General features: G+C 60.4%; 2 protein-coding genes across 7 annotated transcripts; one reads left to right on the forward strand and one right to left on the reverse strand.

The window, feature by feature from the left end:
• Nucleotides 1–3,660: 3,660 nt before the first annotated feature.
• Nucleotides 3,661–8,621, forward strand: HMGA1 (high mobility group AT-hook 1). 6 transcript variants are annotated; one of them, XM_065740312.1, is made up of 5 exons: nucleotides 3,661–3,902; nucleotides 6,521–6,634; nucleotides 7,342–7,425; nucleotides 7,768–7,822; nucleotides 8,067–8,621. In XM_065740312.1, the coding sequence occupies exons 1-5, from the start codon at nucleotides 3,693–3,695 to the stop codon at nucleotides 8,531–8,533; spliced, it is 930 nt and encodes a 309-aa protein (XP_065596384.1). In that variant the 5' UTR covers nucleotides 3,661–3,692; the 3' UTR covers nucleotides 8,534–8,621. The 6 variants fall into 6 exon arrangements, with proteins under 6 accessions (XP_065596384.1, XP_065596385.1, XP_065596386.1 ...); XM_065740313.1 differs by having other exon boundaries at nucleotides 7,345–7,425; XM_065740314.1 differs by having other exon boundaries at nucleotides 7,768–7,818; nucleotides 8,064–8,138.
• Nucleotides 8,622–9,337: 716 nt separating this feature from the next.
• Nucleotides 9,338–10,657, reverse strand: SMIM29 (small integral membrane protein 29). The gene is made up of 4 exons (XM_065740342.1): nucleotides 10,229–10,657; nucleotides 9,707–9,732; nucleotides 9,528–9,627; nucleotides 9,338–9,414 (listed from the first exon to the last, which is right to left on the reverse strand). Exons 1-4 carry the CDS (start codon nucleotides 10,337–10,339, stop codon nucleotides 9,373–9,375), a joined length of 279 nt encoding a protein of 92 aa, XP_065596414.1. The 5' UTR covers nucleotides 10,340–10,657; the 3' UTR covers nucleotides 9,338–9,372.
• Nucleotides 10,658–17,006: the final 6,349 nt, after the last annotated feature.

Here is a 17,006-nt window from a genome sequence, read left to right on the forward strand (position 1 = left end):
AGCCCCACCGCAGCTTCCAGCCTTTCAGAACCCCCCCAGCCCCTCACTGCTCACTCCTTCCTTTCATATCCCCCCTCCCCCCTCCCCTGCTCACATTTCTGCGCTGTTTGAAAGATGAACCCCCCCGACTCCAGCACTGCCAGGCGCCTCATCCCAACCCCGTGTAACCGGAGCCGGGAACGGGCAGTGACAGCCGTCCCTACCCCCCCACCCCACCCCCCCGGCGGGGGGCAACGTCACATCCCCCTGGGATGGGTGAGCCACGCCATGGGGTGGATCCTCCCCGTGCCTGGGTGCCACCCGCTGCCCCACAGCCCTTCACGGTGGGGGGAGGATCAAACAGCCTACGTGGCTCAGCCCCGTGCTTTACCCCACGGCTGCCTCCCTCGGTCTGGGGAGGGGGGAACTGGGACCGACGGGACAGAACACAAAGCCAAGGGAGCCCACAGCAGGGGCTCCCACCCGATCCAGCATCACCCCACTTCACTCCCCCCAGGAACACTGGGATTCCCCCCACGGATGGGCTGTGGGAAGGAGCCCTACAGGGCATGCTGCCCACGCTGCTTTTAAAAGCGGCCCCCCCAACAACGCACAACTGTGATAAGGATACAGCCCTCGGGTGTCTCAGAGCAGCAAGCACCCATCCCTACGGCTTCCCCCCCCCCACCCCCCCTGCTGCCTTATGGGGGTCCCGGGGAAGTCCCTCCCGCAGTCCCCAGTGCGGCTGTCCCCGTTAGATGGCAGCAGGGAACCGCGGTGCCGCCTGCCCCGGCACAGAGCCCATCCTCTCCTCCTCCCTCCAAACCCCTTCATTAAGCACGGCCGGGATACGGGGAGCAGCACCAGAGAGTGGGGGCAGCTTTGGCCACCAGCCCCCCCGCCCTGCCAGCTCGGCTGTGCCCCCAGTCCCATCACCCCCAGTCCCATCACCCCCAGTCCCATCACCCCCAGTCCCATCACCCCCAGTCCCATCACCCCCCTCCTTCTCCTGCACCCCCACGAGTCAGGCCTGAGCAGCACCTGAGTCGCAGCGGAAAGGGAGGAAGATCCCTCGGTCCCTTTTCCAACCGGAGCTGAGAGTAAAAGGGAAAATGTTCGGCCAGGAAGGGGTTTTGCTCAGAGCCCCGACAAAGAGCGGCGTGTCCGGCGTGTCCCCTTTGTCACAGCAGTGAGCACAGCCCCACGGGGATGCAGAGGTGATCAGGGGATGCTCAGAATCACAGGACGGCCCCAAGGATGGGGTTGGAAGAGACCTCAAGGATCACGAATCCCCTCTGCCACACGCAGGGCCGCCAAGCCCCCCACCCCATTTCATACCCGACCAGGCTGCGCGGGGCCCCATCCAATGTGGCCTTGAACACCTCCAGGGATGGGGTGTCCACACACACCCCCCTGCCCTGCTCTGGGTCTCCTGTCCCCACCCTCCTGGCGGTGCCCACAGGGACAGGTGTCCCCTAGGAGCAGTCCAGGGGACCCCACATGCCACCTCCCACATTGACCCCGATCCCACCACGGCGGCACCATGCTCCTCCACTGCCCTGGTTGTGCAACCTGCAATCAAACACCCTGATTAAAAACAATAAAAATAATAAGGCGTGCAGACTCCCCGGAGTCATCCGTTAATGACCCTTCACATTCCCCCCCCCCCCCCCCCGACCGTGGCTCCCGTGGCCGCCGCTCAGCTGAGCCCCGACGCGCTCAGTGCACGTGTGCCGAAGCACGGTGAGGGTGGGGGGGGGGGGGGGGGGGGGGATGATGGGAAGGGGTTGGGGCAGCGGCACAGGGCTTTGTGCTCCGCAGCCCCGGGGAGGTTTCATGTTACTGGGAAGCCGCGATGTTCCCGGACAAAAGGCCATTGTGCTCTGTGGGGCTGCACCAAACCACGGCGTGGCCCCAGAAGGGGCCCAAAGGAGTGCCCCCCCCTCCCCCCGCAGCACTGAGGGATGTGGAGCAGCTAGCAGGGCACCAAACCCCCCCAGGGTGGGTCCACCGTGGGGTCCTGCGGGTGGCTGAGCCACGGAGCCGAAGCAGCCTCCCCACCCCAAATGTGTCCTCGGTGTCCCCGGGTCGGTGGGAGAGGCACCCACCGGGCTCCGGAGCAGCACCCAGCCGGGCCTGAGCCGGGGGGGGGGTCCCAGGTGGGGCTGTGTCCCCGTGGGTCCCGTCCGTCCGTGGCACGCAGGGATGCAGTTGGAGGAGGATCTGCTTCCCTCTTTCCCAGGGAAGAGTGCGAATTGAGCGTCCAAATCCCAAATAAGCTCAGCGCCGGGACGGGGCGGTGTGGGAGGAGGGGGTGTGGAGTCCCCGTCCTCCCCCCCCCTCACGGGGACACCCCTGGGAAGCTCAGCATTGGCAGCACCAGCCCTATAACTTTAGGGACGTGTCCAGAACGGGGCTGCAGGACATCACCGCGCAGCGCCGAGGGATAAACCTGTCCTGGGGGGGTGGGGGGGGGGTGGGGGAGAAAAAGATGTTTAAATGAATGAAAGCTCATTCTGGGTGGCTCCACGTGGGGCTGGGCAGCGGGGAACAAAGCCCGGAGGGCAAACAAAGGCCCCGTCCCTCGCTGGTTGGGTTCAGTGGGGGTTGGGATTTTTTTTTTGGTGGGGGTGGAAATCTTCCCCGCGCTCTGAGATGGGATAGAGAGAAAAAAAAAAAAACACCTCACTTCTTCACGCTCCCAAATCCCAAAGGGGTCAGAGCACCTTTGGGGGGTTTACCCTCACCCAGAGCACCGGGCACTGGGCACCCCCCCCCCAAACGCTACAACCGGGCAGGGTGCCCACCCCTCAGTGCTCAGCCCCACGTGGAGACCCCCACTCTCCCCCAAGGAGCTGTGAGGGCTTCTCCGTCCACCCCAACCGACCCTGATTGGGGTGGGGGGTCGTCCAGCAGCCCCGCCCCACAGCCCCGGCCCTATCGTTCCCCGACCCCCCCACCCCCAGCTCCTCCCCCCAGCGCTCAGCTCACCCCGGTGCCCTTATTTAATTTCGAGTGCGATTGGGCTATTTTTAGCAGCTGGATCCTCTCCAGTAAGGCCGGGAGTGCACTTTTTATTATTTTTATTTATTTATTCCTTCCCCAACCCCCCCCCCCCCCCTTTCCGCAAATTTTTCCTCCCCCCATTTCTCCCCTTTCTTACTCTGTTTGTAACGCTTCTGACCCCTTTTTCCTCCTCCTGGAGCAGTTCGGGTTTGTTTGTTCCCCCCCCCTTTATTACCCCTATAAATAAGAGGGGACCTCTAAAACTTAAGAACCCCTCCGCCTTCTCCTTCCAGATCCGCTGCGGGGGGGGGGGGTGCGTGGGGGGGGGGTCCGTGGGGGGGGTCCACCCGCTCCCAACGTGATAGTAATAATAATTAATCACAATAATAATGATAGCAACTCTCGCTCCCTCCAAGCGCCCATCTCCGGGATCGCACTGACGGTGAGTGCCGCTCGTGGGGGGAGGGGGATGCGGGGGGGGCCGTGGGTGGGCTCTCTGCTTTCCACCCCCACCCCCCCTCATCAACGTTACCCTGCGCTATACGTGGTGCGCGAGAAGGGGGGAGGGGGGGGTTGCTCCGAAAGTAATGCCTCCGATTTTTTTCGCGTCGCCCTTCTATTCCCCCCTCCCCCTTTTTTCCTCCCCCGAACCCGACGTCAGAGGCGGATGTTGGTGGGATGGCGGCGGAGGTTGAACCTTCCCGCCAATGCCCCGTTCCCGTGTTGTCACCGCGCGACAGATGGCAGCAGAGGGGCACTCGGACAAAATGGCGTCTGACATAGAAGTGCGTATGAAGCAGTGGTGTGTGATTGAATTCCTGCATGCGGAAAAAATCGAGCCCATTGACATTCATCGACGGCTGCTGAACGTGTACGGGGACCAAACGGTGGATGTGAGCACCGTGAGGCGGTGGGTGGTGCGTATTGCTGCTGCTGTTCTTACCGGGGAGCCGCAGGGCGATGCACCTGGGGGGGGTGGGGTGGGGGAGGGGTTTGGGGTGGGGGGGGCGGGGGTGCCGTCCGTTTGCTCGGTTTTAGGGCTCGAACGTTTCGCATGGGATGGGGTGGGGGGGGTCCGCGTGGTGCGGGGGGCAAGCCCGGGTCGGTGCGGCTGCTCCCCTCCCCCCACGGTTCCGCTGTGTGTGTGTGTGTGCAGCTCAGTGCAAAGTTATGGGGCCGCGGTTCGGTTTCTGCCCCCCCCACCCCCAGTCCGTCCCCACGGGGGTGGCGAAACGGGGCTTCATTATCCCCCGCAGCACAGGCGCTGCACAAAGCCCCGATGCTGCCCTTCCTGCCGCCTTTCTTTCTCCTTCCCACCCCCCCCCCCTCCTTCCTTTCTTTTATCACTTCCTTTTATGATGCATGCCCAGGAAGGAAGGGGGGTGGGCTGCTCTTAATGGCGGGGGGGCCGTCCTTAATGAGCGCTCCTTCCCCGCCGAACGGGCTCCGCAACTTCTCCGCTATTCCTCCCCTCCTCCCTCCGTCCGGGGGTGCGGTTCGGGCCCCCCCTCCCCCTTTGCCGTCGGGCTCCGTTTCCTGGGCGTGAAATGATGGGATGGATGGATGGCACCGCCCGCCCTGCTTTGGTTGAGCTGGGATGGATGGATGGATGGGGATGCTCGCTCTGTGGGGGGGTGCGAGCTGGGGATGGGAAGGCCTTGCAGGCATTGCTCCCTGCTTGCAGCGCAGCACTGGGGGTGGGGAGGAGGGCACACCGCTCCCATAGGGCCAGAGGGGGTTCTCCATCCATCCGTCGGCCCCATCGATCCACAGAACGGGTTCCCACCGCCCCACAGCCCCGCTGTGCCCCCCACCCCCCACCCCAGCTCTGCAGAAAGGTTTCTTTCTCAGCTGCTTCCTTCCTTCCATGGCAACCCGGCTGCTCCCTCCCCTCCTCTGGCTGTGATGCACGGGAGTGGGGCTGAGCTGCAACCATCCTACAGCTGCTGGGGGGCAGAGCATCACCCACGTGCAGCCCCACCCCCCTCCACCCCACGCTGCACCTCCATATCCCCACTGCGAAGAGCAGAGCAGTGCTCCGGGACCCCCGCAGCAATGGGGGTGATGCTGTGGCATGGGCAGTGCACGGATGGGGGTGGGATGTGGGGGGTACAGGCGCTTTGCTGTGGGGCTGTGCTTGGCTGCAGCCCCCCCAGCTGTGTGGGGTAGGGGATGTGGTGCAGCCAGCAGGATGCGTTTCCTCTGATTCTCTCTGAAACCAGGAGAGAAAGGATCAACCCATTGGTATTTCCCTTTCCTTGACCTAAAGCGTGGAGTTGAGGGTTTGTTTTCTCCAAGTGGGGGGGGCCGGGATGCAGTGAGCTGTGCTTTTTGGGGGCGTTGATGTGACCGTGTGGTTTCTGTCTCCAGCAAACCATCGTGGGGGGGGGGGGGGGGGGGAATGTTTTGAACTCATGAGTCACTTCCAGAGCTGATGCGTGGGTTTGAGAGAGCTCAGTGCAGGAGTGCTGTGACCCATGGCATCGCCCAGCATCCCCCCCTCCATCCCCTATAGGGCCCGGTCCCCTGAGACAGAAGTGCCTAACCCTTATGGGAAGGGAGAGTATGGGAGCAGGACCCCCTGTGCTGTGCTGGGACCCACGGGAGGTGGGAGCAGCAGCGTTTGGTGCCGTTCCTGCTGGGGAACCTCACACATTGGGAATGGGGTCAGGGCTGTGCCCGTCTCTGTATGGCCGTGGTTGGGAGCTGGCTGTGCTGCGCGGTGGCTCCGGATGAGCAGGTTTTCCCTACAGGTTTTCCCTCTGCCCCCGGGAATGCATTGGGGTGGAGAAACTCGTTCCTCCGTGGGATTTCTCCATGTGAGAGGAAAGCCACCCAGCGAGGGGCGAGCCCTGGTAGCCCCAGACCCACAGCTGGGTTACGGGGTGCAGTGCCCACCCCAGGTGGGAGCAGCAGGGACGCACAGCCCTTCCCTTCCTGCACCGGAGTGGGATCGGGGACTGATGCTCAGCGGCACCGCTGCTGTGCACCCCCAGCCCCCCATCACCCCCGGGGTCTGTGTGCAGTGGGGCGGTGCTGGGGGGGAGGAAGGGGCATCGTGTGCTGCGCTGAGGACGGCGGCACAGTGCGGCTGCACCGCGTGGGGTTTACAAAGCTGCAATGGGGGGGGGGGGGGGGGCTCTCCCAGCCCCCCCACCTGGACCATACTGCCGGTCCCTGTCCCACCAGCAGCGGAGCTGAGCCCTGTGAGGCTCTGAGCCGCTCCATCAGCTGCTGTGTAACGCCCCGGGGCACCGAGCAGCTCCGAAATGCAACCCCCCCCTCCCCCCGCTCCACAGTGGGGGTTCCCCCCTCCCCCCACTTCACAGTGGGGGTTCCCCCCTCCCCTGCCCACGGCCGCGCTGACCCCGGGGATGCTCCACTCATCCCCTGTGGCCCCATTGAGTCACTTCCGTGGCCCCCACCGCCCTCCTCCCTCCCTCCTCCTCCTCCTCCTCCTCCCCCCTCTCCCGCCGTGGGGCCGAGCGCTGACCGACCTTCCTCCCCTTTTTCTCCCCGCTCCTCCTCACCGCAGCCGCAGGGAAGGATGAGTGATGCCGGTGCCAAGCCCAGCCAGCCCCTGGCCACCAAGGGGGAGAAGGACACGGCGGAGAAGAGGGGACGGGGGCGGCCCAGGAAGAAACCGCAGGTATGGGGGGGGGGGGGGGAAGGTTCATAGGGGGTGGAGGTGGATGGGTGCTGGGGGGGTGGGGGACAGGGGGATGAGTGGGGGGTGGGGATGCGTAGGGCCCAGCCCCCCCCCTACCTGGATTGTGGTGATGCAGCATCCCCAGACTGCCCCCCCCACCCCTCCCAGTACCCCAAAGCTCTGCACCCCAAAGCTCCCCTCCCCCGTGTTAGGGGAAGACGGCTCCGGGTTCTCCCGCAGCTCCTCCCCTGGAGCTGCCTCTGCAGCCCGGCTAATTAAAGCCCTATTAGCACAAGCTGCTCAGAGGGATCAGATGCTGGGGGGCGGGGGGGGGGCTTTGTAGTTGCCACAGCCCTCCCACAACGCTTTGTGCGCGGCCCCGCCCCCCCCTTCACCCTCCCCCCCCCTCAAATGAAGGCAATGTGTGCCAATTCCCAGCGCTTTGCTCGCCAGGTTTGGGGTTTCCCAACGGGATGGAATTGGCAAATAGGTGTTTTGGGGGGGGGGCGGGGGGGTGAAGCTGAGCAGAGGATTGTTGAAAGCAGCAGGAGCTAAGCTGGGAGATTAACGATGGGGGGGGGAAAGGGGGAGGGGGACACAGGTCACTGAAGGATGGCAGCACTCTGCCCCAGAGCTGCGGCATCCCCGGGGGCACCGACCCCATCCGCAGTGCCACCCCCCTCTGTTCCCCCCCCCACACCCCCCAGCAGGAGCCCAGCGAAGCGCCCACCCCCAAGAGACCCCGTGGACGGCCGAAGGGCAGCAAGAACAAGGCCAGCTCCAAAGGCAGGGTAGGTGGCTGGATGCAATTAGAGCTCAATTATGGCAATTCTGGGCTGACCCCCATCGTTCCCCCCCCCCCCCCTCCCCCCCACCCATTGCAGCTGCATCTCGGGGAGGGGTGGGGGGATGGGCAGGGCTGTGGGGGTGTCTGTGCACGCTGCAACCTGTGCTCAAAACACACAACTCACATCCTGTGCTGCTGTGTGAGTCATGGGGGGGGGGTGGGGTGCCACTGGGGTGATGGGTTTGGCAGCAGAGGGATGGGAGGAAACCCCAGGGTTCGTTTGAGGGGAGGGGGGGCACCATCCTGGCCTCATCCTGACCTCACTTTTTGCTCCTGGCACGCTCAGAAAGCCGCAGTCACACCAGGGATAAAACCTCGAGGCCGACCCAAAAAATCGGTGAGTGCGCCCATCCCCCCCACGGCAGCAGTGACCCCATCCCGGGGGGGCCGTGCCCGGCTCTGGCGGTGCGTTTTTATGAATGGGGGGGGGGGGGGGGGGTGCTGAGTCATGCTCACGCTCAGCGCTGAGTCAGTGCCCCCCATCCCAGTGGGGCAGTGCCGTGGGGTCCAAGTGGGAGTGGCTCTGTGGGGTTTGTGCTGCTGTCCCTGCCGTCCCCGCTCAGTTCCCCCGTTGCTTTGCAGCAGCAGGACGAGGAGGAGGTCAACATTTCCCAGGAGTCATCCGAGGAGGAGCAGTGACCCCTCCCCAACCACCGCTACCTCATCATCACCCCCCAGGACTGAGGGAGAGGGACGGGGCACGGCCCCTCCCCGGCAGCACCCGGCTTCTTCCTCCTCCTCCTCCTCCTCCTGCCCCACTCCTTCCTCACTCCCCCAACAACAGCAGCACTGGAACAGGGGGCTCAGCCCCACAACCCCGTGGGGGGGACCCCCACCCTGCTCCCCCCAGCACAGTGGGGCAGCCCCACTCCCCCTCGCTGCGTCCCCGCAGTGCCCGGCTCGGGGTGACCCCTTTCCCCATCGGTTCTGGTTCATTTTTATTTTATTATTTTATATATATATGTGTGTATATATATATAATTTTGGTTTGTTTTTTTGTTTTAAGTCCTTTTTGTTTCTCCTCTCATTCACAACTACCTCTGGATATTTAAGTTCTGCCCTCAGCTCATGGGGTGCTGCTGTGCTGGTGTGGGGTGGCCAGGCATCCTTTGCTTGGGGGTCATCATTTTTGTTTCTCCCTTTCTTTTTGGGTGGGGGCATTGCTGGGGGTCACAGTGTGTGGGGTAGGAGGGAGTTCTCCCCATTTCAGGCGTTTGTTCACTCGTTTTTTGTTCTCTACTGTTGTTTTAAGGGTTCAGTCACTGCTGCTCCTGGGTGGGGGTATTGGGACACCGGGGTTCCCCCCCCCTCTGTGCCACCCCCACAGCTGCAGTGGGACCGGGGGAGGTTCAGCATTGGTTTCAGGGTGCTGCCATTGTGGGGAAAGAGGGGGAGGGGGGGTTTATTACTGTTTATTTTTTTGTTCCACTGTTAACAGCCGTCTGGTTTCCTATTTGCAGTTACTTGAATAAAACGTTTTATGGACGTTTGATGCTCTGCTGTGGGATCGCGCTGGGATTGATGCTCTGCGACTGAGACCTCCTCTGGGGTGTGGGACTATGGGGGACTGAGCCCCGTGTGTGGGTTCTGCCTTCACCAGCACCACTGCGATTGCACAGAAATATTTATTTGCCCCCACCCAGGGAGCCTGGGGTGTCCCGACCCCACAAACCCCATATAGGGCCAACAGGAGCCTGTGGGTGCTCCCTGGGACCGCACAGTGTCACAGCCCCAGTGCGTTCCCCATCCCGGCTGCGTTCGTGGGGGTTCAGCAGCAGCAGTGTGCAGGAAGGTGGGAGGTGCCCCATTACCATCGGTGCTCTCAGCGCTGTGGGGCTCCAGGAAAGTGGGATCTCAGTGCTGTGGGGTCCGGCCCCGCTCTGGGGCAGCCTCAGGCCCTCCAGCCCCCATGGGACCCCCAGTTGGGACCCACCTGCAGGGAGGAGGGACGGAGCCCTGAGCCACCAAAATGCAGCTTGTGGCCCCAGAATGCATCCCCCCCAACCCCAAAATACAGACCCCCAACCCCAAAACGTGCCCTCTCACCTGGTGCTCCTCCACCAGCAGCTCGTGCTCGGACTCCTGCAGCTCCTCCGCGGGGTCGTAGCTGTACATGGGCAGCAGGCGGTGCCGCAGGCGCTCAGATCTGGTGGGGATGGGGCTGAGTGGGGATGGGGTGCAGCCACGAGTGGGGGGCTATGGGGTGGGGGTCTCCAGTCACTCACCTCCGCTTCTTCTGGACGTACATCACCTGTATGGGGAGCGGGACGGGCTGTGAGCGGGACGTGGGGATGGAGATAAGATTGGGGATGGGGTTGAGGATGGGGACAGAGTTGGGATTGGGGATGGAATTGAGGATGGGAACAGTGATGGTAGTGAGGATTAGGAAAGTGTTGAGGATGGGGATGATGGGCTGGGGGTGGCAGTGAGGGTAGGAACAGAGTTGGGATTGGGTGGAGACAGGGATGGCACTGAGGGTTGAGATGAGATTGGGGATGGGAATAGGGGTTGAGAGAGGATTGGGAATTGGGAGAGGGATGTGGTTGGGAACAGGATTGGGATTAAGGATTAGGAGAGGGTTAAGAATTGGGACAGGGCTGGGGTTACAGGTGGGGTGGGGTTGGGGTTGGGGATGGACTTAAGGTTGGGGATGGGGTGGGGTTAGGGACAGGATTGGGAAAGGGATGAGGGTGGGAATGGAGATGAGGATGGGGTCAGCTCTGGGGACAGGGTCTGCCCGCACTCACCGCAGCCAGGACGGCGCCCAGCAGAGTGAGCAGCACGAAGGGGCCCAGCACGGAGCCCACCAGCGAATCGCCCGCAGCACTGGGCGTGCTGGGAGCCGTCGCGTTGCTCATGGCCGTGGCGGCGGTGCGGTGCCGGCTGCTCCCGACATGGGGACAGGGAGAGGCGGCACGAGGGGACGGACGGCTGCGGGGCCGAGGCCGCCCCGGTAATGACGGTGTGGGGTGCGCCGGAGGGGCCTTACGCAGCGCTCAGCAACGAGGACACACCAGGAAGGGGCACCTGTGGGTGCCGTCACCCCGACCCTGGGGTGCCCGCCCTGCGTGGGGCCCTATGGGAGGAACGGACCGGGGGGGGAGGGGGGGGAGGAGAGGGGTAAGCACCCAGAGGCCGCCGTGCTGCTCCCCCTCCCCCCCAGACAGATTTAGCCCTCCATCGCACCCCTCCCCGCTACGGCACAGCACCGCAGAGCCCATGCGCGGTACCACCGCCCCCCCCCCACGCACCCCTCCAAGCACCGCGCCCTCCCCGAGCAATGCCCCTCCCCGCGCAGCACACAGCCGCGCATCGCCCCCATCCCGTGCATCGCCCCCACCCCGCGCTCCCGCCCCGCCCCACCTGCGCGCACCTGCGCGCCCGGAACACGCACAGCGCGTGACAGAGGGGCGGGGCTCACGCGTGGGGGCGGGGCTTTAGGGGTAGGCGGGGCTTTTTTCCCGCGGTTTGGGGGGCGTGGCTCCGGGCGAGGTGCAGTGGCGCCGTGCGGCCGCTAGGGGGCAGCAGAGACCGGGCCCGCGGCGGACATATGGGGGAAGTGTTCAAATAAGGGAATGGGGAAAGGGGGAAAAAAAGAGAAATGAAAAAGGAGCCAAAAAGGGAGAAATATCTAATCAGGGGGGAAATGAAAAAGGCCAGAGGGGAGAAGGGCAGCGTGGGGTTTAGGAGGAGTTGGTTCCAGCCCTGCTTTGGGGGGAAGGTTTGTCCTCATGCTGCCAGGCTCCCACAATATCCCATTGTCCCCAGTGGTCCCAGTGTCCCCTGCAATGCTGTGTTGCCCTCACTGGTCTCACTCCAGCGTCCCAGCTGCCTCCCCATGGCCCCCAGAGTTTCCCCCCATATGGGGACAGAGAGAATGGATCAGGACAGGAAGCTCAGGAGAGGGGGAACCCTCACCCCCAAAACCCTGCTGCAAATCTCACCCCATGGGGCCCACTGTACCCCACCCATCCTCAGCATCCCATACATCCCAAAGCACACACACCCCACACCAGCCTCAGCCCTGCTCCTACAGCAGCAGCCACGGGGACCTCCTGCTTCCCCCCTCCCCCGCACTGCAGCCCTCCCTTACCCGTCCCATACCACGCACACAGCGTCTCCACTCCGACATCACAGCGTTAACTTCATTCCCCAGCAGTTCATCCTCCCCTGCAGCCCTCACCAAAAGTCACCTCTGGTTTCCCCATCGTTGGCTCTGTGTGTCAGTGAGGGCTGTGGATGTGCTGCTGCCACGGGGAGGCAAAAAATCCAAAAATCCCAATGTGCCACAGCTGGCAGTGGGTCCTGGGCAGACACAACGCTGAAGCACCCAGGTTTTTGTTGCATGGTTGTTCTGGTTTTGATTATTCTTTCTTTCTTCTCAAGGCCTCCCCAGCACACGCCCTCAGGGATGCAGGCAGCCCTGCCCTGGGATGGAGCCAATACCAGGCACCCAGCTCACCCAGAAGCAGTGTGGGGTTGGTAGCAGTGCCACGGCCGAGTGTGGGGTGGGGGGAGATCCGTGCTACCCATGGAGTCCCCGCAGATGGAAAGATGGGAAGGACATAGGTTGGTGCTAACCTGGGGCAGGGATGAAGGGGAACATCTGTGTTATCCACAGGCTCCAGCAGAGAGCTGAGCCCCAAAGAAAGGACGAGTCCAATTGGTAAGAAAGAGAAACCCGAGCACGGGAGTGAGGAACCAAACTCTGCGGCGAACAAAACACAACGGATGGTGGGAATTAAACACCCCAAATCCATCTGGGATTCACAGGGCACTTCTCTGCTGTATGGGAACTATTGAATCATGGCCTGAACCACTGACGAATCACCAGAGGCAAGCATTGAGCCTGCCACGGGAGCACAGGTGAAGGCAATGCACCTGTGTGACCAGAAGGGGTGGAGTCTGATTCCACCTCTCCCAGACTCCATTTAGGGGCTGACACCACTGGGGAAGGATCTCTTTCTGGAGATTGCTCCTTTGGAGTTTTCTATTGTGAGCCTAGGACATGGGTGAGCATTTTTCTCTTTATTTCTGACTCTTTTCCATCACAATAATCTAACTGTACCATTATAAAATAGCTATAATAGCACTTGGGATTATTCATCCTGTTAACCTCACACCTGCAGACCTCACGCTGCTTTCAGCTCTTGTCACTTTGCTCCCTGCATCACTTTGATGCTTCCACCTGAAGCCAACAGGAGGGCAGTGGCACCTCCCAGCTGAGAGCACGGATCTGCAGAGCAGGAGCACCTGGAGTGACATCGGCCACACTGCGATTGCGTGTCCCCATCCCAGACCTGGAGCCCTGGATGAGTTGGGAATGTTTCTGCAGTGTTTAAAGCTCAGCCCCAGTGGGAGCAGAGGGCTCAGGAGCTGGTGACAGCGGGCAGCCTGTGGGTGTGATGGTTAGAGGTGGTGGAGTGGGCTGACAGCTGTGCTGTCTCTGATGCAGGCAGTCCCTGGGTGCGTCCCCTGCTGCCATACAGGGTGCTCAGCCAGCTCTCCTGGGCCTCCCGAGATTCACTTCTGAGCTGATTTCTTCATCATAACTTCAAAATTCTCCATCTCCCCCACTCGTGTCACCTCAGCCCCAGCCACGCTCAGCCCCACCCCGACAGCGACAGCAGTGGGCACGGACACCCGCGTTACTATCAGACCATGGGGGCATGGCAGCAGCGAGGTCCCCCCACAGCCTCCACGCAGCCACTAGATGCTGCTGTGCATTCAGTGGGGGGGCAGAGCCCGGCTGGGGCTGGGGCTGAGGATTCCTGACATTCCCTACCCACATTTTTAGCCACTGCATACTGCACTAGAGGAAAAGCCGTGCTCCAGCAGATTCCAGCTCCCTTTCGTTTCTCAGTTTACAGCGTTTGCTTTAAGGTGCATCCAAGGCTCTGCTGAAGGGAACTGCGTCCCTGCTGGACAGAAACCTTGCTGAGGAGGGGCAGCCCACGGCACAGCAGTGAATCTGCTGCAATCAAATCAATGTGAGAGGGAACCGTGTCCTGCAAATGGAAGAGAAACAGATCCCAAAGGGAAAGAAAAAAGAGCCCAAAGACAGCAGATGTGCAGGCACCTGATCTCCTGAGCAAGAGATTTTATCTGCGCACAGCCCTGCCCAGGCTGCGTTTCTCTGTGCGTCTGATGCTTTCCTAGAGCTTGCTTAAATCCCAGCACATCCCCGTGGATGCTCCCGAGTTCTTCCTGCATCTTAAACTCAGTGCATGAGCAAGGGATGGGGCACAGAAAGAGCAAAGCTCTATGGAGCCGGGTGCTCTCCCTCCCAGCAGCAGCTTTGAGATCCGTACTGAAGTGCCCCTCCTTTCCATCGGGTTTTAATTAGCTCCCGGTGAACTCAGTTTATCAGTACCACCAGCCTACAGCTTCAGCTCCGTTTAAAAGCATGGAACAAAGCAAGTTAGCTGAGCACCAGAGCATCATGTCTGCCAAAGGTGACCCAACCAACGCTTTATCAGCTTGCGAAGTGGAGAGCACCTCCGAGCACGGCTCGGCCAGGTGCCCAACACCAGGGGAAGCAGCACGGCCTTGCTGAGCTCCACAGGGCTCAGGACACCACCAACAGATGAAGGAGGTGCTTCCCCAATGGACTATTGTGTGCAACCCAACAATCCAGCTTTGTGGAGCATCCAGAAGTACGCGAATGGAGGAACAATGGAGAGCCACCCTCCTTTAACCCTTCCCTGGCTGCCTCCAAGGGCAGCATCTCGCCCTCTGGCGTTGCCACAACGGCCCTGAGCCTCTCTCACACACAGCAGCCGCATCACCCTCCCACCATTCTGAAACCCCATCGCAGAGGATTCCTGCAGCCCGACAGAGCGGCAGTTTCAACCCCGCCGAGTTTAAGGACATCTGCAAGTCCTCCACGCAGGGACACCCACCTCCTCTGCAGCATTAAGCCTCAGGTAAAGTCATTGAGAGCAGCCCTGGGCCTGACCAGCACCTGCTGGAGGAACTGAGCAGCACTGGGAGACGTCATCCCCCTGGGGGTGTGCTCCTGGTTCTCCTGCTCCCGTGTTGGAGTCCACAAAACAGAACACAGGGCAGCACACCCCTCGGCTCAGCCCAGCAGTAATCCAGGCTGCTCCATCAGACGAGCCAGGGTCTGTTTGTGTTTGGGTTTAAGGGATAATCACGCTAAGCAGCAGTGTCCAAGTGCCAAAGGCACTTCCCATCTCCATTAAGGCCCCAAATAAATCTGTACATCCAGATGGCAGGACACAAGGCCCCGACACCGGGATTTCATTCTGACGAGAGCGGAGGAAGTGACTCTATGCTGAAATTGGGAACTGCTCCCACAGAGAAGCCCTCTGTGCCACGCAGCACATCTCCCCATCGTGCCACTGCATCACTGGCCCTGCAGCCCCGAGCTGCCACTCCGGGCACGGAGCACCCCAAGGGCACTTCCTCCCTGTTCCTTGCTGCAGGCAGGCTTGCTTCTCTGTGTGTATCCGATATGGACAGTGCAGAAAGCGACGAGGGAGAGCGGAATATTGCAGTGAGGAAGCTGCAGACGACACTGGAAACCTCACGTCCATCACCCAGGGGCGTGCTGAGGGACGGAGGCAGGCTGAGCTGAGCTGCCGCATCACCAACAGGTCCGCTGTTCACCCAGCACTGCTCCAGCAAACCAGGCACACGAGTCCTGCAGCTTCGGGCTGACCTGATGACTGCAGTGAACCTGCAGGCTGTCTGAGAGGCTTTGCTGCTTTGCTGGGGAACGCCTAGGACGACAACCAGCACCAAACATCTGCAGCTACACGTAAAGCCAAACAAGGAATAGCACTCTGGAACAGGAAGCTGAGACACGTTGTAATGACAGGTTTATAACGCTAGGCTTAAGGGGTCAGCCCAGACACGCCACGGCTCGAGGCAAGAATTCCACCGGCTCAAAATAGCAGCAGATCTGGCCAGGCTGGGAGCGAGAGCCCGACCCCACAGGCTGTGAGTGCTGGGGTTGCAGCAGTGCTCCACCACCTGCGCTCTGAACCCTTCGCGCACAGCAAGGCAGGCGGACTGCTGGTCCCGGACCAACTCAGCACGGGCAGAACTGCCCCAGCACGCAGCTCCGCAGCTCCGCCTCTTCCTGCAGCCCGCGGATGCTGAGGAAGACGGGAATTTGTAGGTGGCACAGGACTGAGCTCTGTCTTCCAAATTCACATCTGTTGAATGAAAACCATTTCTGCCCCAGGAGCTGTTTCCAGTTAAGAAGGCACAATCTCAGCCGCTCTGTGTTACTGTGTTAACAGCATCAATTCATGCCACATTAGAACACTTTCTTGGCACAATTTATTTTTCTGACCCAAACAAATAAGCCATTAGCAAGTCATTAACAATATTCTACCCTAAATTGTCAGTTTTACAGCCCTGTAAAAACATTTTTAGTTTAAAAACAAAAAAGTGTGCATGCTGTTGATATTAAAACTGCAATTACTCTTTCAGGAGTACCAGCTGTTCTGTTGCAAAGCATTCTCCATGTACTGATCTGTACAGTAAGACAAGAACTCACTTGAAGGCAGTAGATGGCTGTGTCAGGTGCCACTCAGGGCTCGGTTACAGCAGACTGCTGGAATCCTTGCACACTTCCAAAGACAAGACTCAAGCCCTTGTGAGAGTCTGGTTCAGGCCCATCAGCAGAGAGCAGGAAAGTATTGTACATTCATCTCTAGGCTGAAGTGAACTGGTGTGATTCCGGCTCCTTCCAGGCTACTCCTTGAATAATGCCTCTCACAGCTTTTTCTTATGCGTGGTTTTTCATGTTAGCAATCACTGGCACTGCTCTTGGCCTGGCTACCCCACATCGATGAAAGCAGGGAGAACAAGTACAGGAACAGAACAGGATCTGAAAATGAACAGCTTCCTGCCAAAGCAGCGAGGATACCATTCCCCCTTGTCCCAAGCTCCATGGATATTTCCATCAGATTTTCGTACGTTAAGTGCTTCTTGGGAAGAGAGAAAACTCTGAACAGTGAGTATTTATTAGAATATTTTTTTTTGTTAAATAAAGAGGAAAAAAAAAAAGAGTACTGCAGATTTAATTTCACATCTTGGCTATGTTCTGACAAAAGAGAAGTTACTGAATTCAGCAACTGCCTCTTGTCCCAAGCCAGGGATTAATTAATGCCCCTCCCAAAACTTGTACCTGTCCCGACCCACCCCCCAGCCCCAACCCTTCCCATTTTATTTCCCAACTAGACAACACTGTTGGCAAATCAAGACAGCATGAAACTTACATCAATAAAAACAGAACAAAAAAAAAAACAAAAAAAAAGTGAAGTGTGCCAATGCATGAGGGGAGCTATGAATCCTACTGAACGGTGCACTCTCCAACTGGCAGCTCTGCTCAGGAGTCAGCTGTACCTTCACGGAGGGAGAGCTTCAACGCTGTGAACGTGCTCCATGGTGCAACTGTAAGTGCTGCAGAACCACAGGACAGGTTTGAACACCTGAATTTTTTTCCCCTGGACTCCTCCTCAGGGATACACATGGGTATCCAGCCAAGGG

This window comes from Cyrtonyx montezumae, unplaced genomic scaffold (genome assembly GCF_038088225.1).
Source record: "Cyrtonyx montezumae isolate F1298 unplaced genomic scaffold, pur_monq_1.0 scaffold_26, whole genome shotgun sequence".
Lineage (NCBI taxonomy): Eukaryota > Metazoa > Chordata > Aves > Galliformes > Odontophoridae > Cyrtonyx > Cyrtonyx montezumae.

Bases quoted from the DNA above. Each gene is read 5' to 3' on its own strand.
- HMGA1 (XM_065740312.1), top strand. From the start codon at position 3,693: ATGCCCCGTTCCCGTGTTGTCACCGCGCGACAGATGGCAGCAGAGGGG. The intron at 3,903-6,520 runs GTGCGTATTGCT...TCCTCACCGCAG, and splicing joins GCACCGTGAGGCGGTGGGTG to CCGCAGGGAAGGATGAGTGA. The intron at 7,426-7,767 runs GTAGGTGGCTGG...TGGCACGCTCAG, and splicing joins AGGCCAGCTCCAAAGGCAGG to AAAGCCGCAGTCACACCAGG.
- SMIM29 (XM_065740342.1), bottom strand. From the start codon at position 10,339: ATGAGCAACGCGACGGCTCCCAGCACGCCCAGTGCTGCGGGCGATTCG. The intron at 9,628-9,706 runs GTGAGTGACTGG...CATCCCCACCAG, and splicing joins TACGTCCAGAAGAAGCGGAG to ATCTGAGCGCCTGCGGCACC. The intron at 9,415-9,527 runs GTGAGAGGGCAC...TCCTCCCTGCAG, and splicing joins TGCTGGTGGAGGAGCACCAG to GTGGGTCCCAACTGGGGGTC.